Source organism: Tamandua tetradactyla, chromosome 5 (assembly GCF_023851605.1).
Source record: "Tamandua tetradactyla isolate mTamTet1 chromosome 5, mTamTet1.pri, whole genome shotgun sequence".
NCBI classification, from domain to species: domain Eukaryota; kingdom Metazoa; phylum Chordata; class Mammalia; order Pilosa; family Myrmecophagidae; genus Tamandua; species Tamandua tetradactyla.
Window position 1 is genome coordinate 115448278 of NC_135331.1, and position 17867 is coordinate 115466144.

Below are 17867 nucleotides of genomic sequence, written 5' to 3' on the forward strand. Positions count from 1 at the left end.
TCTTCATACCTGACTCCACTCAGTATCTCCCCAAAAGCAGTCAAGAAAAGTTCCTGGCTTGCTGAAGTTGGAAATTAGTATAGTTTAAAGCTAGAAGGATGGCTAATAAAAGCCACACTATCATTAATAAAATCCTGCCTGACTAAGGCTTGACAACATCTAGGTATGCATTGCCTTTGAAGGGCTAAAATGATGAATTTTTCAATAACTGCAACTGCTTTCAAAATAATAGTAATAAAACCTAACATCAGAATAAAGCTGCTAATACAAAATCAAATTCTACCTCTTGCTTGGACTGGTACTTCTTTAACTCAGCTGTGCCATCTTCAATTACAAAGGCTTCCTGGTGACCAATCAGGCGGTTTTCAGTTTGTGTGAGGAGATCACATATGCCTTGCAGTTTCTCTTTGTACTCTTGCTGACGCTCTGCCACAACCTGAAGTGGGACAAAACCAAAATATCTTAAATACCAGGTAACAAAAATCACTATTGTGATAGTTCTTTTTTAGAACACATTTTCCTCTAAATGAGCATTTACAAGTATGCTGTAAACATGATAGCAGTGGGGTACAAATTGAGGAAAGTAGACCGAAAGTGTGAGCACATCCCATTTATAAGGAAAGAGATCATGTTTGGATGCAACTGTTCAACAAAATACTGGCCATGCATTTGTGTGAGAGATGGAACTTCTGACCGACTGGAAGAAAATATCCCATTTTCTTAAGCTCTTGACACCTGCGACATAGACAATTAATTCTGCAAAAGGATATCAAAACAGAAGTTAGTTGTGATTTGTCAGTTAATGTATTTGATACGTGTTTATAGGTTATCATGCTAGAGATCATGCCCAGGTGTTTCAAGAAATAATAAAAGAACCCTGCATGCAATATTTCCTTTTCATCAACATGTCTTATTCCACAAGTATCAAGACCTGCCCTTTTGTTCATAACTGCCATTAGATAAACAGCATTCTAATACATTCATCAAATCCTTCTAAGACCTTATTTAATTAAGTCAATCAATACAAATTAAATATTTCTTTCATTTTCCTATTAAACATACAATCTGGCTATATATCATATAGCCAAAGATAATGTTTACTAAGAAGCCAACACATGCTAGGCAGTGTACTAAGTGTTTAACACGTATCCTCTTATCTAATGCTTACAAAATTACCAGATAAGCACTATTATTTACAATTTCCCAATAAGGAAATTGAGGTTAAGTGACGTATCCCAAGTCATACAACTTGTGAGTAACAGAGCTGGGATCTAAACTCAAGTAATTAAGCTCCAGAGCCCACACTCTGAACTGCCTAGCCATATCACCTCCTGGGGGAATAACCTTAGTCTTCTTTAGCTATGTGTTCATTAGTTTATCCCTTGATAAACTAAAATTAACTAAATTATAGCATCATTGTGGAAAATAATATTGTTACACATTGCAGGTCCCCTAACTTGCAGAGTGCATACAAAAAGCCTTTCTTGAATTTTTTTCCTCTCATACCATAATCCTTGGATACCAATATAAAGGTGTCACACTGAATAACTAAAAGCAAAGAATTCCAACTTCACAAAGAAAGGCAAACCTTCTGATCATCAAGATCTTGTTCTAGCTGTAACTGAGTCTCTAAACATTCCACTTTGGTAGTTACTGATTCGTGTACATCAAGAAAACACTTTTGAGTTGTATTTAAGAGCCTCAGCAGTTGTTTGCTTTGATTGGGAGACAGATCTTGTGCATATTCAGAAATGAAAAACTGCACATCAAAAGCAGTAGTCTCCAGCTGTGTTTTGGTATTTCCAAGGTCTTTTAACACATTCTGTGAACAAAGTAATAAAGTTACCAATGAAGTTAAGCCACAATAAAGTTTATATTAACAATAATATTTATTCTTAAACCATGCCTCATATCAGAGAATTAGGGTATTACTTACTTTTTTCATTATTCTTATTTTTTGAGAATAGATTTACCATCTATTAGAAATTGCTTAAATACAATGGGAATTGGTATTGTGTAAAAAGACAAATAATCCCTCTAAGGATATTTGAATCTTGTCTATGATATCATGCTTAAAAAGTAACTGATGAAAGACCAAAACTCAACATACATATGTTTAGCACCTTAAAGAGAAATATCAATATTTTAATGTCACAAAATATTTATACTATCCATATAATTGTAAGGGCACATAAATGAGACTACAGGGAATTTGAAATATGAATTAGATGGGCCACCCAGAATTTAAGTTTCTTGACTTCTAGGACCAAGAGTCCAGCCATCATTCAGAAGGTATGCTCTTCAAATTAAGAACTTGTTCTAATAAAGTAACTATTGGAAAAACTAGCACACCAAAGGTCACTACTGTGAGTAAAAATTACTAATTTCAACTTGTCAATGACAACATCAGTTTGATAAGGCAGGTGGTACATCAGAATGGTGCTCATAAAGTAGTGACCATTTCATGGATACAACAACTATGAACAAATATCTCTGAAGGACGAAGGAAGCAAATAATATTCATAGCCTTAGCAAAGTCATATTGTGTCTAAATACTTCTTATATTAAATCCAACAATTCCTAAATGCACTTTGGTACGTTTAGATACTTGCCTTGAGAAACTCCAAACTTTTCTTTACATATTCAGTATCTCCAACATTCACAATCTCGATATCCTTCACAGATTTGCTCTTTTCTGATATCCAGTCTGAAAATGACTTAACCTTATTCAGAAATTCTTCATGGGATACCATTAGTTTAGACTAGAAAATAAAATTGTACACTCATTTTTGTCTGTCCCCAGAATGTCACATTTTCCTACAAATAATGGCTCTAATCTCTTAACGGCTTAAGAGTCTGAAAATAAAATATTCATCCTATGAATAAATTCTCAAATAACCTTCAAAAGTCAATTTTGACAAGACGTAAAACATTTTTATGCCTACCATTTCAGAGTCAATTGCCAGCATAATCTGTTTCATTCTTTCTGAAGTCACATCACTGAGGGAAGAGAAGGTAGTCTGTAAATTTCTGTGGCTTATACTCAGTTCCTCAAGATGTCCTCTGGGAATGTCACTGGGAGACTTCAAGAATTCTTCTGCCAACTTCATATCTTTTCTTAAAATAACAGCAATTGGAGCCAATCCCAATTCAAATGTCTACCAAAAAAATATATCCCAGATCTATTTACTACTTAATGAAAAGCATAAATATAATTAATATTCAAAACCCAAAAGCAAAGAACTCTGTTTATTTTTCAAAAGCTAACATAAACTGACTACCACCTGTAAATGGGCCACAGACAATTCTTACCTCCAGCTGTGTGAGTTGGTTTTTCAAAGCTTCTAGATTGTTATCCAGAGACTCTTGGTTGTCTAAGGGAGGTTTCATATCTTGAAGCAAAGCCAAATACTCATGCATTTTTTCAGTGTGCTGTAAGCACTGCTGTAACTCACTGGAAAACTAAAAATAAATTTGGACATTTTAATTCAATAGCCTTTATGCAGACTGTTAAAGTAAATATAGTATATGGGATTATTCCCAAATGTTTTATGTAGCTACTTACATATAAAATGTATCAGTCAACTTACTTGTTCCGCTGAGCTATCTTCATAAGTTATTTCTTTTGACCCTGAAATATATTCCGAATGGTTTGAGGAATCACTGCATAGTTTCTTGAGTGTCTCAACTCTTGGCAGTGCTGACATACATGCAGTTGAATTTTCTAGTCCAATTTCTTTCATATTTTCTAAATTAAGGGAACACTGGTCGCCAAGAATGGGTGGCTCTTCATCCACTGCCTCAGAAGTAGAAGACAGGTTTTGAATCATGTCTCCTACCTGTTCTACTTTGCATGAATATCCATCAGTAAGCAGCTTGTAGAAAATATTTTCAAGTTGCAGTAGAAGTACTTTGGATGGAATACCACTTTTCTCTAGCTCATACTCCACTTGAGTTAATTCTTTCATCAACTTAAATGCTCCTGTAATTTTTTGGCTATACTGATTTTGCTGCAGTATGTCAAGGAGATGTTCAGACTTCAGATTTGCAATACATAAAGGATCATCTCTATTCTTGGCTATTAGTTCTGGTGAGTTACTCATGGGGGAAATCCCAGTACAGTCACTGATTTTAGAGTCACTGTACATATTAGATACTTCATTAGCCAACTGTGATGTGCTAACCTTTTTCATTAAGTTCTGAATTAAAACTTTAGTGTCTACAAAGGCTGAAATTTCTCCAACCTCCTGAGGATTCATATGACTTGCTTTCAAGCTGCCTTTCAAGATATCCTTTAAGTCCTCGACTAATACCTGAGAGAATTCAGAAAGCTGAACCTCCTTTTCTTGCAGTCTTGGTGACAAGTCTTGTTTTGGTGGCTGCTGCTCCACCATTTCTTTCTTATCATTAATTTCTAAGACTAAGGAGTCTGTGTATGAGATGTTACTGGAGTTATAATTTCTAATTCCATTTGTACAGAGTTCTGTCTGCACAAAATCAGTATTTTTCTCCAGGGCTTCCACATTTCTAAGTGGTAAGGTTGAAAGTGTGTTTTCATTACTTCCCAGCATAAACTGAGGAATTTCTTTTTCTCCTTCTGAGTCGGTTTCTTTAGTATGAATCTGAGTCATTCCATTCAGAGGCGTGTCTTCTTGGGTAAGACATGCCTTTTCTTTTACATTATTAACTCCTAATTGTAAGTGTTCTTTCATGGGAGGGGCAGCTATTAAAACACAGCTAGGGATATCAGAATTCAATTCTGTTTGCTGAGCCTTCTTTAGCCCATTTTCTGTATCTGTTTTTTTATCAGGATAATAAAAAATGTCTTCATTTGGTTTCAGTACATCTTGTGCTTTTATGTTTTTAGCACAAGGTTTTAAATAAATAGATAGATCATGCTGTTTATCAGGTTTATCACTGAACAGCTCTTTCTCAATAACTGTATCCCCTTCAGACAAAACAGTAATGTCACTGATCATTTTGCTAGCAGATGTGTCAAATATCTCTTCAAGATTCTCAAACTGTACAGGACTTTTACTGACCATTGTTTGGAGATTTTTTGGTTCACTGTTAAGAGTTGTAGCCACATTTTTGAGGCTTCCTTTCTGATTACGTTCTTCGTTATTTGTGATTTGTGTAAATGGAAATTGAGTATTAACTAAATTAAGACTCTCCCTTGTACTCTCACTAGGCAAAAGTTTGAGATATTTATCATCTTCTTCTACTAGAAGCACGTCTCCTTTACCTGAACACAGCTTCTGAATTGATGTCTCATCTCCTATTAGCATATTATGTTTGCCATCTCTCCCTTTAATTAGTTCTCTTCCATTTCTTTGATTATCTTTGTCAGTTACAGATGCTACAGATGTTATATGGCTTTCCTCAGCAGATTCTCCTATTAAATCAGTGTCAGAACAAATGATTTTATCAAATGATGAGTTCCCTTTAAGTGCCACATTCTCAAAATACTGATCTCCCCTTTTCACAGAGTGAGTAGATTCTGGCTCTTGAATCAACTTAATTTTTACGTCCCCTAGACTATTATCTAACTGAGAAGGTGAGCTGTGTTTTTGTGATTCAGTATCTTTACTGACATGTAGTAATGTATCCTTATGTGTCATCTCATGATTCAACAAATTTTCTTTGCTGTTTCCAAAAACCTCAGTTGTATATTCAGAAAGGCTACTTCTTTCAGTAACTAAGTTATTTTTATTAGTTGATTCAAGCTGTAAAGCATTTACACTTTGTAGTTTTTCCAAAGAAATATAAGTGTGCATTTTATCCAGGAGGATCGTTTTATTAATAGTTTGATTTTCATCACTGCTTTCATCTTCATTTGCGGTGACACACAATTGGGTATCTATATTTTCAGCCTCATTTTGACACATGGGCTTTTCATTCTCATCACTTCCTTCTCCTTCACCTTCACCTTCAACGTCATCATCGTCATCGACATCAGTGTCATCCTGATCACTACTGTCACACATGTAATCCTCACAACTTTCTTCATTTTGCAAATAACCTAAGTAATCAACATCAGATTTAAATTCTTGTCCACTTATATAATCTTTTCGTCCTCTCCAATTGCCAGTGTCATCAAGTTTTAATGAAGCACTGAAGTTCTCTTTTCTTCCTATACTTTCATAATCGATCAATGAGTCAGCTTTATCACTTTCAAGGTTATTTGCACTTTCCCCTTCTGACACAGTTTCCAGCAACTGCCCATTTACCTTGTCTGAGCCAGCTAAATTTAAATGCAGTCTTTCACTTGGATCCAGTTCAGCTTTCTTGATACCTATGAGAAAATCTTGAGGAGACAGTACTTCCCCCCTCACACTAAAGCTACCAACTAGTCCCTGTTGGGTAACCATGTAATTTTCATCCTCCTTTGAAACATCATAAAAAACATCTCCAGGAGGAGCAGTCCCATCACTTTCCTCTCGCAGTGTGTCATAGTCTTCAGGTTGCAAACAATCGTGATCATCACCTTCAAGAATAAGAGAATCGTGGTCATCATCTTCGAACAAGGGAGTATCATAAAAATCCTCATCACTCTCACTGTCTGTTTCCATGTCCCTCTCCCGATCATCCAGCAGGGAGGTTTCATAGTCACCAGCACCGATGGTCTCTTTAAGCAATGGTGTACCACAAATATGAGATGGGTTGACATTATCAATGTCACTCTCTGGAGTCATGGCACAGGAGTACTCTTCTATTTTGGACTCGTTTTGCTTGTCTTCAGTATTTTGAGAAGCAGCAAGCATTTTTTCATCCTCACCATAAGTATCTGAAACACATTTATCATTGTGATATTCTAGCTGAGGATTATGAACACCAACATTTAAAAATTTTTGTCCAGAGCATTCTCCCTGTAAACTGATGTTAATAGCTGCAATTCCCAGAAACTGTTCTTGAAATTTTTCTCCCATTTTTTGACCTAATAACATGGTTTGGTCATTCAATGGCAATGGAGAGGCTTTACAATTATTTCCATTGCTCTTTGGGATGTGTACATTATGAAAACCTCCCTGATCACTCCTCAATTTATCATGACTTAACAAGGCACTTAGCCTGGGGGAATAGTCAAAGATAGGTGAATCCTTGTTTATATTATCTTCATTCTCTGTCTCATTCAGATCACAGAATCTACTGGTTTTTGGTTTCACAATGGGGTTTATTATCAAATCACTTGCAAAGTTTTGAATGTTTTTAGAGTAGCCACATTTATCTGCATGTTCAGTTGTTTTGACTTGACTTGGAGTTTCACAGTTTCTAAGTATGTTTTCAGAGTCAGGTCTAAGCATGCTCTCTTCTGCTGGTTGAGGCTGTGTTAAGTATGATACAGGATTGGGAACACACAGACTGGATGAGTTCTTAACTTGATGGTCAGTTGATATTATGTTTGCCCAGTTTTCTGACTGATAAAATTCGCTACTGAAAACAATATTTCCCATTTCATGAAGCTCTTCATTTATGGAATGCTTTCTATTTTCAGTAGTTTCTTCATGTTCAGATTCTCTACAACATTTATCAAAACTTAGTAATGCTGTACTTTCATTCTGTTCTTTATTTGGAGTATTACTAAGGAACATATCAGGGAATCCTAAATCAAAATATTCTTTTGATGGTATCTCTCCATCAAATTCTGCATTATGGCCTTCCAGTAACATACCAATAGCCTCATCCAAATCTCCATCATATAGCAAAAGCCTCTGCCCTGTGTTTGCATCCATATAGCTATTTATCATCAAATAGGAAACGAATAATTTTTTAATTTGTTCTGAGCTCTGAATTGCTGCTGGCTCTTCTCCATCCAGAATGCCCTCTTCCTGGCTGTACTCATGGACTGTAGATGGCTGGAATTTACAAAAGGAGAGCCATCTTCTAGCATTTTTACAAGAAGCTTCTACATCTCCCAGATCTGGCATTTTATCAGGTAGTATTATATTTTTTAAAATTGATGCTGTGTTATTATCTATAATTCCTAGCTGTTTTGCTACATCCAAACCAATGACTTGAGAAGTTTCTGGGATATACAGGGCAGCTATTTTTTGTCTGCCATTCAGGATTTTGTATGCTAATTCATTTGTAATCAACTCTTGCTGCAAGGAGGAAGACGTGGGAAATATTTCACCAGAGTAGGGCCAAATGAGTCCCACATAGCCTCGCTGAGCCTCTAGTATCAAAAGAGCACTGCTGGAAGTTATTAAATCACATTGGACTGCTTCATCTATAGTTAAACGTTTAGCAGGGTTTGAGTGAATGATTCCCCCTGTTTGAACTTGATATGTGAGAATACTGTTGGCAGTATCTCTGTCAATCACCCCTTCTGCCACTGCTTCTTCAACTGTCATCCTTTGGCCAGAGTCACAACCAATCAGACCTCCAGAAAGAAGTTGTGCACCCAATAACCTAAACATGGTTTCACGGTCAATGAGACCTTCGTGAGCTGCCCTTAAAATACTTATGTTTCTTCCCCCTTTTAATGTTAATCTGCCTCCTTCTTGTGGTCTCACAGGTAGAAGCCGCATCCCTGTGTTTTCCTGTAGAATACTTCTTTGTACCATATCTATTAAAGAAATCTTCTCAGAGGTGCAGGGGTCAATAAGATCTTTGCACATTCTTTGCCTTTCCAGAACTTTGGAAAATAATGTTGAGGAAAGCAAATTCTGTTGGAAAGCCTTCTGTAAGGTCAAATGTTCTCCTGTGGCTGGAATAACCAAAAAGCCTGTGGAGAGCAGTATCTCAAGAACTCTGATGGCCATGGATTCTGATATCACACCTTGAGCCAGAGCATCCAGGACTGGAATTGTGGTAGGTGATACAGCAGAAATAATTTCCTTAGCTTTGCTTAGTTCTTTGAGTTGGCACAGAATTTGTTCATCAATAAGACCATGACTTTCAGCATCTTTGAGGTCAAAGCACTTTCTTAATTCTGGTGAAATGAGACCGGAAATCATTAGCTGTGTCTCAAGCAACCTAATTCCAGTTTCATAGTCTATGAGGCCTCTTAAAACTGCCTGAAAGACTGAAAGGACTTCTCCCGTTGTCTGATCAATGGTACCTGCAATCACATTATCCAACTGAAAGGAAAATACAAAAACCCAGGTCAGTCTGTTATACAAGGGTGGGCAGAGTTTCGTGAAACTTAACTATGCTTTTTTAAAAAATAAATAAAACACTTCAAAAATCCTCTACTTACCAAGGTGCAGCAATGGCGTGAATGTTAGGCAGCTCAAATGCACAAGAGATCTATGTCAGTGATCTATTCAACAGACAGGATGTGATAAAAGCTTTGAAAACAACATGCATCTGTAAATTGAAAACTTAATGCTGTGTACATTAACAAGGTTAGTGAGGACACAACAGAGTAGATGATGATATCGAGAAAACAGAGCGCACACCTAGAAGGCAAACCATGCTTTCAGGACGTGGGTGAGATTAGAGCCTACTGATGTGAAAAGAGAGTATCAAACCCCATGCTATTTATGTTTACAGCATACAGACTTCTTTAGGCACAGTCAAGAACTAAGGAACCAGAAAAACTGTTACATACCCCAAACTGCAACAAAATTATGTGGGAAGAATTTCCAGGAATAAGAGAAATAAATGTAAATATAACTTTTGTATGCTAAATATACTGGGGCATGTTCACATCAATTGCCAAGTTTAAAGAGTTTAGTTCAGGCCAAATATTGAATGATTCCTGCTATATTTTAAGAAGATACTCAGACATCTCTGCTAGAACATATGGCCTAGCATTACTTAAATAAGCCCCATGGGAATCTCTGAAAGCCAAATGCAACCTATAAAACTTTATTGCCACCTTTAGATATATCTCACAGGCCACTTTATAATATCACATCATATTTTTAAAATACCTGATATAGCAGAAGAAGAATGGCTTTTAAGGAAAAGAGTTAGAAAAATGAATGATTCTTTTCTTATACCATGCAAGGCAGAGATTAAGGTGTCACAGAAACTGATGATCAGCATGTGTAAGACTGCATTTAATTAAAATCACTGAAAACTCCAAGCATTTAAATAAATTCCAATCATGTTTTCCACTTAACACAAGGTCATTGTGTTATCATTGACATCTATTTCTACAACCATGCAAAAAAACCTAAGAGTCCTGAAAAGGGTTCATGTTTAAATAAATAATACTACCTTCTCCTCTATCTTTACATCTTCTGAGGTCTGTGATTCTTGTAGTTGTTTCAGAGATTCGCTGAATAATAAATTATAACCTTCTTGAAGAGTTTTCATTTGTTTTTCCAGTTCATTTCTTTCTTCATCTGTCATTCTAAAATAACCAGAAAGTAAGAAAAGAACAAAACAAATCTTCAAATTATAAAGATGCTATCTTAGGTTCAATGACTTTGTAAAGTAGAATATTTTTAAAAACAAGCTAAAACAGTCATAAAATAAAATACAACCTCACATAGTCTTCTCAGGACTTGGAATAAATGTATATGAAAATTAAGAATGGTTCTAAAAACATCTAGGAATCCTTTCCTAGCCTGAGAAAAGGACTGAAGGAATGGTTATAAACTGATATGTTGGCATCTCTCTAGCATATAGAAATCTCCAAAATAACAACTGCTGTTCTCTGACAGGGAAGGACCTCACTGTTATTCTCAACATGAAAAAGGAATAGGAAGGTACCCTTAACTCAAGGTTAAACTTGTTTAAACTGAAAGATGAAGAACAAGAGAATCTACAAGGAAATTCTTCTGAATTCTCTCAGGTACAATACAAAGTCATTCAGGAATAATTTTAAAAATGACAGCAAAAAGAGTTTTAGAAAAAGATGTATTCTTTCCTTGGCTGAGGCACTGGCAGAAATATCTGAAGTGCTTTGTTTCAAAAAGTAGGACCAAAATATGAGAAATCAGGTTGCCACAGGTCTCAGCTAAAAGAATGAGAAATATATTAATGCACATTCTATGAAGTTAAGTCTCGGGGAGTACTGAGTTAAGACTTGGCTTGGAATCTTAACTTTACCACTCACTGGCTATTGATCCTTCACCTCTCTGAACACGTTTTCTTATCAGTAAAATACAGATAATATGCACATTTCAGGACTGCAGAAAAGCCTAAAAGGCATCATTAACTAAATTGATGTCTATACTCATGTTATTCCATTATTAAGAAAAACGTAATTGCATTCAATTGATCTCAATTTAACAATATCTCAATTAAAGTTTACCACCTTCTGCTTTGCTGAACATTTTTAAGATGACCTCCCTGTCTTGAATAGAGGAACTAATGAAAATCAACGTACTTATCACCGTGTTTAGACAAAAATATCTGCATGGCCTGAAGTACTTCAGATAATTGTTCCTTCTTGGCTGATATTTCTTCATTGGAAATCTGCAAGGTAAAGAAAACATACTCAAATTTTCCCATAAAAAAAAAGACTAAACAGCAGTCATTTTTTAAAACTAATCAGTAAAAGGTTTAATTTTTGGATGACCCAAGTCACTGCCACTGCATTATCAGCAGAGCTCTTTAAGAGTACTTTATTTAGGATGCATGATTAAGGCAAGACCTTCTACCCATAATGCCATCATTTTCAGGAGGAAAAAATAATTCTACAGTATATGGCTCATTCATTTGTCCCAACCCAGCCACTGAGTGGTTAAGTAAAGGTTGCCTCAAATACCATGGATGGCCAGTGATTGATTCAGCACCATGAAAACACTGTCCCTGTACATTGTAGAAATCAGAATGAAGCATCAATATGGAGCACTTCTTCAAGAGCATCCTCCCTCTGGCTAACTTCTAAATATAATTCTCTTTTTGAAAAAATGGTGGAAATATTTCTCTGAGGTGTGCAGATCAAAATTAAATAATTTCTATTGTTAAAACCCTCACTGGTGAATGCTGCCTGGTATGGTCTGAGGAGTAAGATTGCAGCCTAGGAGTAAAATTGTTCTCTTTGGGGAAAAGAGGCTTAACACGTTCCCCTAATCCTACAGGGTATCACTTCTGTGTATCTTATTTCTGAAACTGACATTCTTTTATGAATTGAGTGAACAAAATGAATGGAAATGATGAGTCAATGAAAAGGTTTATTCTTCCCCTTTTGAAAAAACAGTGGTGGATACTGTTTTCAGATAGGTGTATTCTGTCTAAAACTAAAGTCTGTTTGTGATGGTTATGCATCATCATAAAGTCATTTGATTTTTGAAAGACGCTTTCATTATTCACATCAAAAGAAAAATTTCCTTTAACAGAGAAACTAGCATGTATGCCTAGAGATTTGTAATATAAGTCCATTAAATGCATTAAAAAAAGCAGATACCCACTTTTATGTCTACTAGATCTAAAAGTGACCTACTGATATTTTGGAGCGTTTAAAACTACAGGAAGAGAAAATAGCAAGGATTCATGACCCACATTTCTCCAAAGAAACTTGTTCTCCAAATAAATCTTCGTTAAGGCCCCTATCTTAGTTGGCTTCCTATTAGACGAGGGGAGAAAGTGGAAAGGAACAAGATATTTTAAACAAAATACTCGGAAAAAATTATTTTAAAGGTATTTGGTATACTTTTAATTAAAAACATCGAATGTATGTATGTACCTGCTTTCCAACATCACATTTTTTCCACATTATATAAAATATAGTGTGCAAGACTGTGAGCTCATTTGTCTTTTTTTTTTCAGTTGAATAACTTTTCAGGTATACACTCAAGACTATAAACCTCTCTCCTAGGGAGAAGTTTAATAAGGTGCATTTGTCTCATATTATAGGTAAAATCAGACACAGTACTGAAACTTTCCTCTGATTGTGTCAAAAATATGAGTCCAACTGATGATAACTGAGGTACTGCTAGAAGAGGTGGAAAAAAAACTGAGATGAAAGCCCTTAAAATTTCCAAATGTCAGGCAGAGGCAGGGAAGACAATGAAGCAAGAACATATTTTTTTTAGAAAAATCTTGCTGATGCTATGGAAATTAATTTTTTAAAATATTGCAGCAACTCCAATGCTATCACAGCAGCAGGAATACTGGGATTTATATCTTAATCACCAACATCCTAAGAACTTCAAGTGGTACAATGCAACAGACACCATGGACCACTAACACCTCACAGATGCAGCTATCCAAACAATGCTAAGTGCTTGGGGAACAGAAGATGGCCCACATGACTAAAGGATTCACTTAAGTAAGGGAAAGAATCTAGAATATCCAGTGATTAACTTTAAAATACCTTTTTATGACATAAAAATATCCAGAAAATCACAACTAAGGTTAATACTAAAACATATTAGTATTCTAATTGTTTTCATTGTCCTTAACACATGATACTGCCTATCTTTATGATACAAAAGCACACAGATTTATACTGGGCATGAAACACAATGATACAGCTCTTTAGCATTTCTCATCATAATCAGGAGGCAGATTTAACTATTAAGGAACAGTACAACATATCAGTTGACTTCAGAATTCAGGCTTTGGAATAAAAAAACATCTCATTCTGCCATATACTAGCTGTGATTCCTTGGGTAAGTTATATAACCTCTGATTTTCTTTATAATTGCCTATAAAAATGGGGAAAAAGAATGTAAAGAACTAAATATTGTTCTGAGTTGTGCTGGTTTGAAAGGATGCATGTCCTCTAGAAAAGCCATGTTTTAATCAAAATCCCACTTAGTAAAGGCAGAATAATCCCTATTCAATACTGTATGTTTGAAACTGTAATCAGATCATCTCCCTGGAGATGTGATTTAATCAAGAGTGGTTGTTAAAATGGATTAGGTGACGACATGTCTCCATCCATTTGGGTGGGCCTTGATTAAGTTTCCGGAGTCCTATGAAAGAGGAAACATTTTGGAGAATGAAGGAGATTCAGAAAGAGCAGAAAAGAACAACATAGCCCAAGAAGCAGAGAGAACCAGCCAGCGAACTTTGGAGAAGAAGGAGGAAAACACCTCCTGGGGAGTTTCATAAAACAGGAAGCCAGGAGAAGCTGGCAGATGACCGCTTGCTCGCCATGTGCCCTTCCACTTGAGAGAGAAAAACCTCAACTTCATTGGCCTTCTTGAACCAAGGTATCTTTCCCTGGGTGCCTTAGATTGGACATTTCTATAGACTTGCTTTAATTGGGACATTTTCTCCGCCTTAGAACTGTGAACTACCTACTTATTAAATTCCCCTTTTTAAAAGCCATTCTTTTTCTGGTATACTGCATTCCGGCAGCTAGCAAACTAGCTAGCAAAGTGAACTACATCAACTTAGTGAATTCTAGCTACTATTATTATTATCAAACAAGGACCTCAGTGAGTACCTTTTGCTTAGAGAAGGGAGATTTTCCAGCCTTCTCTCCATCTCTCAATGTCATGCTGATATTTGATACCCATTTCTGCAGTTCTTTGACTTTTTCAACATGCTCTTGCTTTTCTTCTTCCAGTGTTTTCTGACAGGTGTGAATAGCAAGAAAGATACACATTCCAGTAAATGACTAAACTATTAAACTGACCTCTACACAAAAAATAAGAAGGTAAAAATGCATTTTTTCAAAACACTTTACTTAGACATTTTATTCATTTACTTAAGTATGTATCATGTCGGATAGCAGATGTACTTCCAAAATGTTTATGGTGTCAAAGAAAGCTGTGACAAACATTGTCTGATGATCAGTCTAACCTCCCAGCTGTTCCATCAATATGACAAATAAAAAACTGTGAACTTCATTCATGAAGCTCTAGATCTTTGAATTGCTGCCTTTGCATTAGCATTACAATCACAATTGTCTTGACAGATTAGTATCAGACAATGTAAAGCTGAATGAATAGAGAACGTCTACACACACAAAAAATACACAGAATGAAGAAAAATCCTTCCCTCCCCTCCAAACAAAATACATTCATAATGTTAGCTTTTAATTCTGAAGTCTTAACTAGAAATGAGAGATTCTGGTAAACTTTTTAATATGTTAAGAGATCACTCACTATACACAGGAAGACTCAAAACCTTTTCAATTTTCAAAGTAAACTGAAACAATACACTTATGGATGTGAACATATTTACATCTTTTTCTTTTATTCTAAGGTGCTTTTTGAAATTGTCTCTGAGTGAATGCAATGTATCACTTGAAAAACGGGAAACCTAACATCAAGCTGGATCTACTCAGTGACAGAGTTCTGTAGAAAGGATTCCATGAACTTGTTGAAATCATCAACCTTATCCCATATTCTAGGTAAACCCTTTAATTTTAGTGTGAGCAAGATTCACAACACTAATCTCAAAGCTAACGGAACCATTTTAAGAGCAGTACCTCTTCAGTTATTTTCTACTTGAAAATATTCTGACTTTAGAGCAGTTTGCTATTTCCAGCCTTTAAAAAAATAAACAGTGCTTTGAATATATAGCACAATTACCAGGCTATACATTTAACAGATACAGCATGTCCTGGACAGAGTGCATGAACTGGACAGCCTCAGGCCCTGCCCACACAGTTATTTAAACAGCAGAATGAATGTCCTACTATGAAGAATAGTAGAGGCTAGAAATTCCTGTCATCAAGGGTTCGGATACTTCTAAGAGTTTAAGTCCTGTGTGGAAATCAAAATCAGCTTTTTCTAAAGCTTCTTTATATGTCAACTTCCTTTTTGTTTGGGGACATATTATATTTCTGATATATGATTTTTGATCTTTGAGTTTCATAGCAATGAGGACATCTATGATACCTACTTGGAGAGCCTCTTCTATTGACAACCGGGAGTGAACCTGTGGCTCTATCAGGCCCCCTGTCAAGTACTGAAATTCCAAACATCGGACTCCCATTTCCTTACTTATGATATTTGCATTCACAGCTTCCACCACTGACATCACTTTGTTAGTGACGGGATGACCAATCCCTGTGATTACTAAATCACACTGTCGCAGCTGCTGGGCAAACCCTTCATCAATGAGGCCTCTATGCAAAGCCTCAGCCACCCGGTACTTTTTGCCAGTAAGAGGATCAATTATGCCCCCTGTACTGACTTGGGCTTCAAGGCACCTGAGCGCAGTAATCCGATCAACCAGATTTCTACGGGAGGCCTTCAGTACAGACATCCTTTCCCCACTAGAAGTCAGCCAATACCCTGCAATGGGACTATGCAAATCCTTCTTGGGAATTAACCGGCTCAGCAAAGAATCAGCAAGTTCTGTAAGGGTGATGAGGCCCTCCTGACGTTTTTTGACCAAGGCTTTGTCAACTATTCCCTGCTCTATAGCCTCATTAACATTGAACTGTAATCCCGTTTTAGTATCAGTCAGCATATAAGAAGGCTGCCCAAAGGATTCAAAAAAGGTGGCTTCCTTCCACTGATACTGCTGCCCTGAAAGTTCAAGATATGTGCTTTTACCGATTAGATTTCTTTGGAAAGCCTCATAAGCAGTCAATTCTGCTCCTGTTTTTATGTCCACTACAGAAATTTTATGAGTTTTCTCTACATTGAGATTAGAAATGTTCCTCTCCCCAAATGGAAGCAGAAAGCACTGGCAGTGTACATCAAACACACACATTTGCAGTAGTTCTAAGTAGTACAGAGCTTGCTTGTTATTGGGATTAGGAAAAACTCTCGTGTTGCTTGATGGCTCGTGTAAAAATTGTAAAATGGCATTATTTAACAACCCTTGCTGCAGAGCAATTTCTGGAGGAACGCGAATGCCTCTCACAGGGTCAATGATGCCCCCACTGGCAATCTGGGCCTCCAAGATATGTTTACCTTTTTGTCTGTCAAGCAATCTATTTTCCATAGCTTGAAACACTGACAATGTCTTAGAAGAATATGGATATCCCAGGGCTGCCTTCTCTGCCTCAAGGAGCCTAATTTTGAATTCAGGGTCAATAACTCCTTTAAGGACTGCATCTTCCACAGAAAATGTCTGACCTGAAATGGGGTCAATTATAAAACCTGTTGCAGCCTGAGCTTCCAAAAATGCTAAAGCCATCATTTTGTCTATTAAGATTTTCTTTGCTGCTGAGGCAAATGAAATCTTTTCTTTTGTGGATTCTAGGTAAAGCCCCGCAATTGAGGTGGCTCTAGTCAAAAACTTGCTAAGAGTTCTCTGAACTTCTTCAACACTCTTAAGACCAAGTCGCAGCTGCTCAATTGTTTTCATGTCCAGAAGCTTAGCTTCAACCAACTGCCTGGCAGTCACTATGTGCCGGAGCCCTTGAAATTTAAATTCATCATCCCTAACTAAGCATGCATCTCCATCGAATGTCTGGACAGTCTCTGGTTCCAAGCCTTTCTTAGGAAAATCTCTCTTGAGTCCATTGGATGCTCTGCAACCTTCAAGCATCCATTCTTCAGCACTGGAAACTGGGTTTTTTTCTTGTTTTAATGTTGTGACTTCTGTATGCATATCATACTGCTTGTTCTTAGCTATCTGCAATAGGAATTTATAAGATATTAAAAGTCACCTTAAGAACATTGTATCACTTTACCTATTTTTAATCCAGATAAAATTCCTATAGTAATAGAGATAAGAGAAGAAAATTTTCAGACCAGTGAGGGTTCAGAAATAAGTGATATTATTTTGAAAGTTTACTTTAGATGGCAATTAAAACTATTAAAATAATAGACCAAGAAGAAAGAGCTCTGGCCACAGAACATGCTAGAAATTAAAATTGACTTCTTGGTTCTTATAGCTTTTTTATGGCCATGTTTTACAAAATTTAAATTTCCACAGATACAATAGAATACCCATTATATATGCACATTTAATCTTTACAAAATGAAAGAATGATAACTTATAATAAAGATTCAAGTAAATCACTGGAAAAAATTATAGCATTATTTTCCTGTCAGAATAGCAAAAAAGCCAATTATATTCCAAACTTTTAAGAAATTAGTCTAAGG

The 17867-nt window shown here is 36.2% G+C and overlaps 1 protein-coding gene across 28 annotated transcripts in view; it reads right to left on the reverse strand.

Moving 5' to 3' along the window:
• DST (dystonin) overlaps positions 1-17867 on the reverse strand; it is a 512816-nt gene that overhangs the window by 125991 nt on the left and 368958 nt on the right. For 21 of the 28 annotated variants that reach the window (XM_077162131.1, XM_077162146.1, XM_077162125.1 and 18 more), the window contains 9 exons: positions 14300-14428; positions 11288-11376; positions 10171-10306; positions 3591-9083; positions 3313-3462; positions 2946-3158; positions 2613-2762; positions 1589-1822; positions 284-436 (listed from right to left, as the gene is read on the reverse strand). In XM_077162131.1, coding sequence (XP_077018246.1) covers positions 284-436; positions 1589-1822; positions 2613-2762; positions 2946-3158; positions 3313-3462; positions 3591-9083; positions 10171-10306; positions 11288-11376; positions 14300-14428 — 6747 coding nt within the window. Of the gene's footprint in view, positions 1-283; positions 437-1588; positions 1823-2612; positions 2763-2945; positions 3159-3312; positions 3463-3590; positions 9084-10170; positions 10307-11287; positions 11377-14299; positions 14429-14519; positions 17395-17867 lie in introns of those variants that run through there. The other 7 variants (XM_077162141.1, XM_077162140.1, XM_077162148.1 and 4 more) reach the window with 2 other exon arrangements.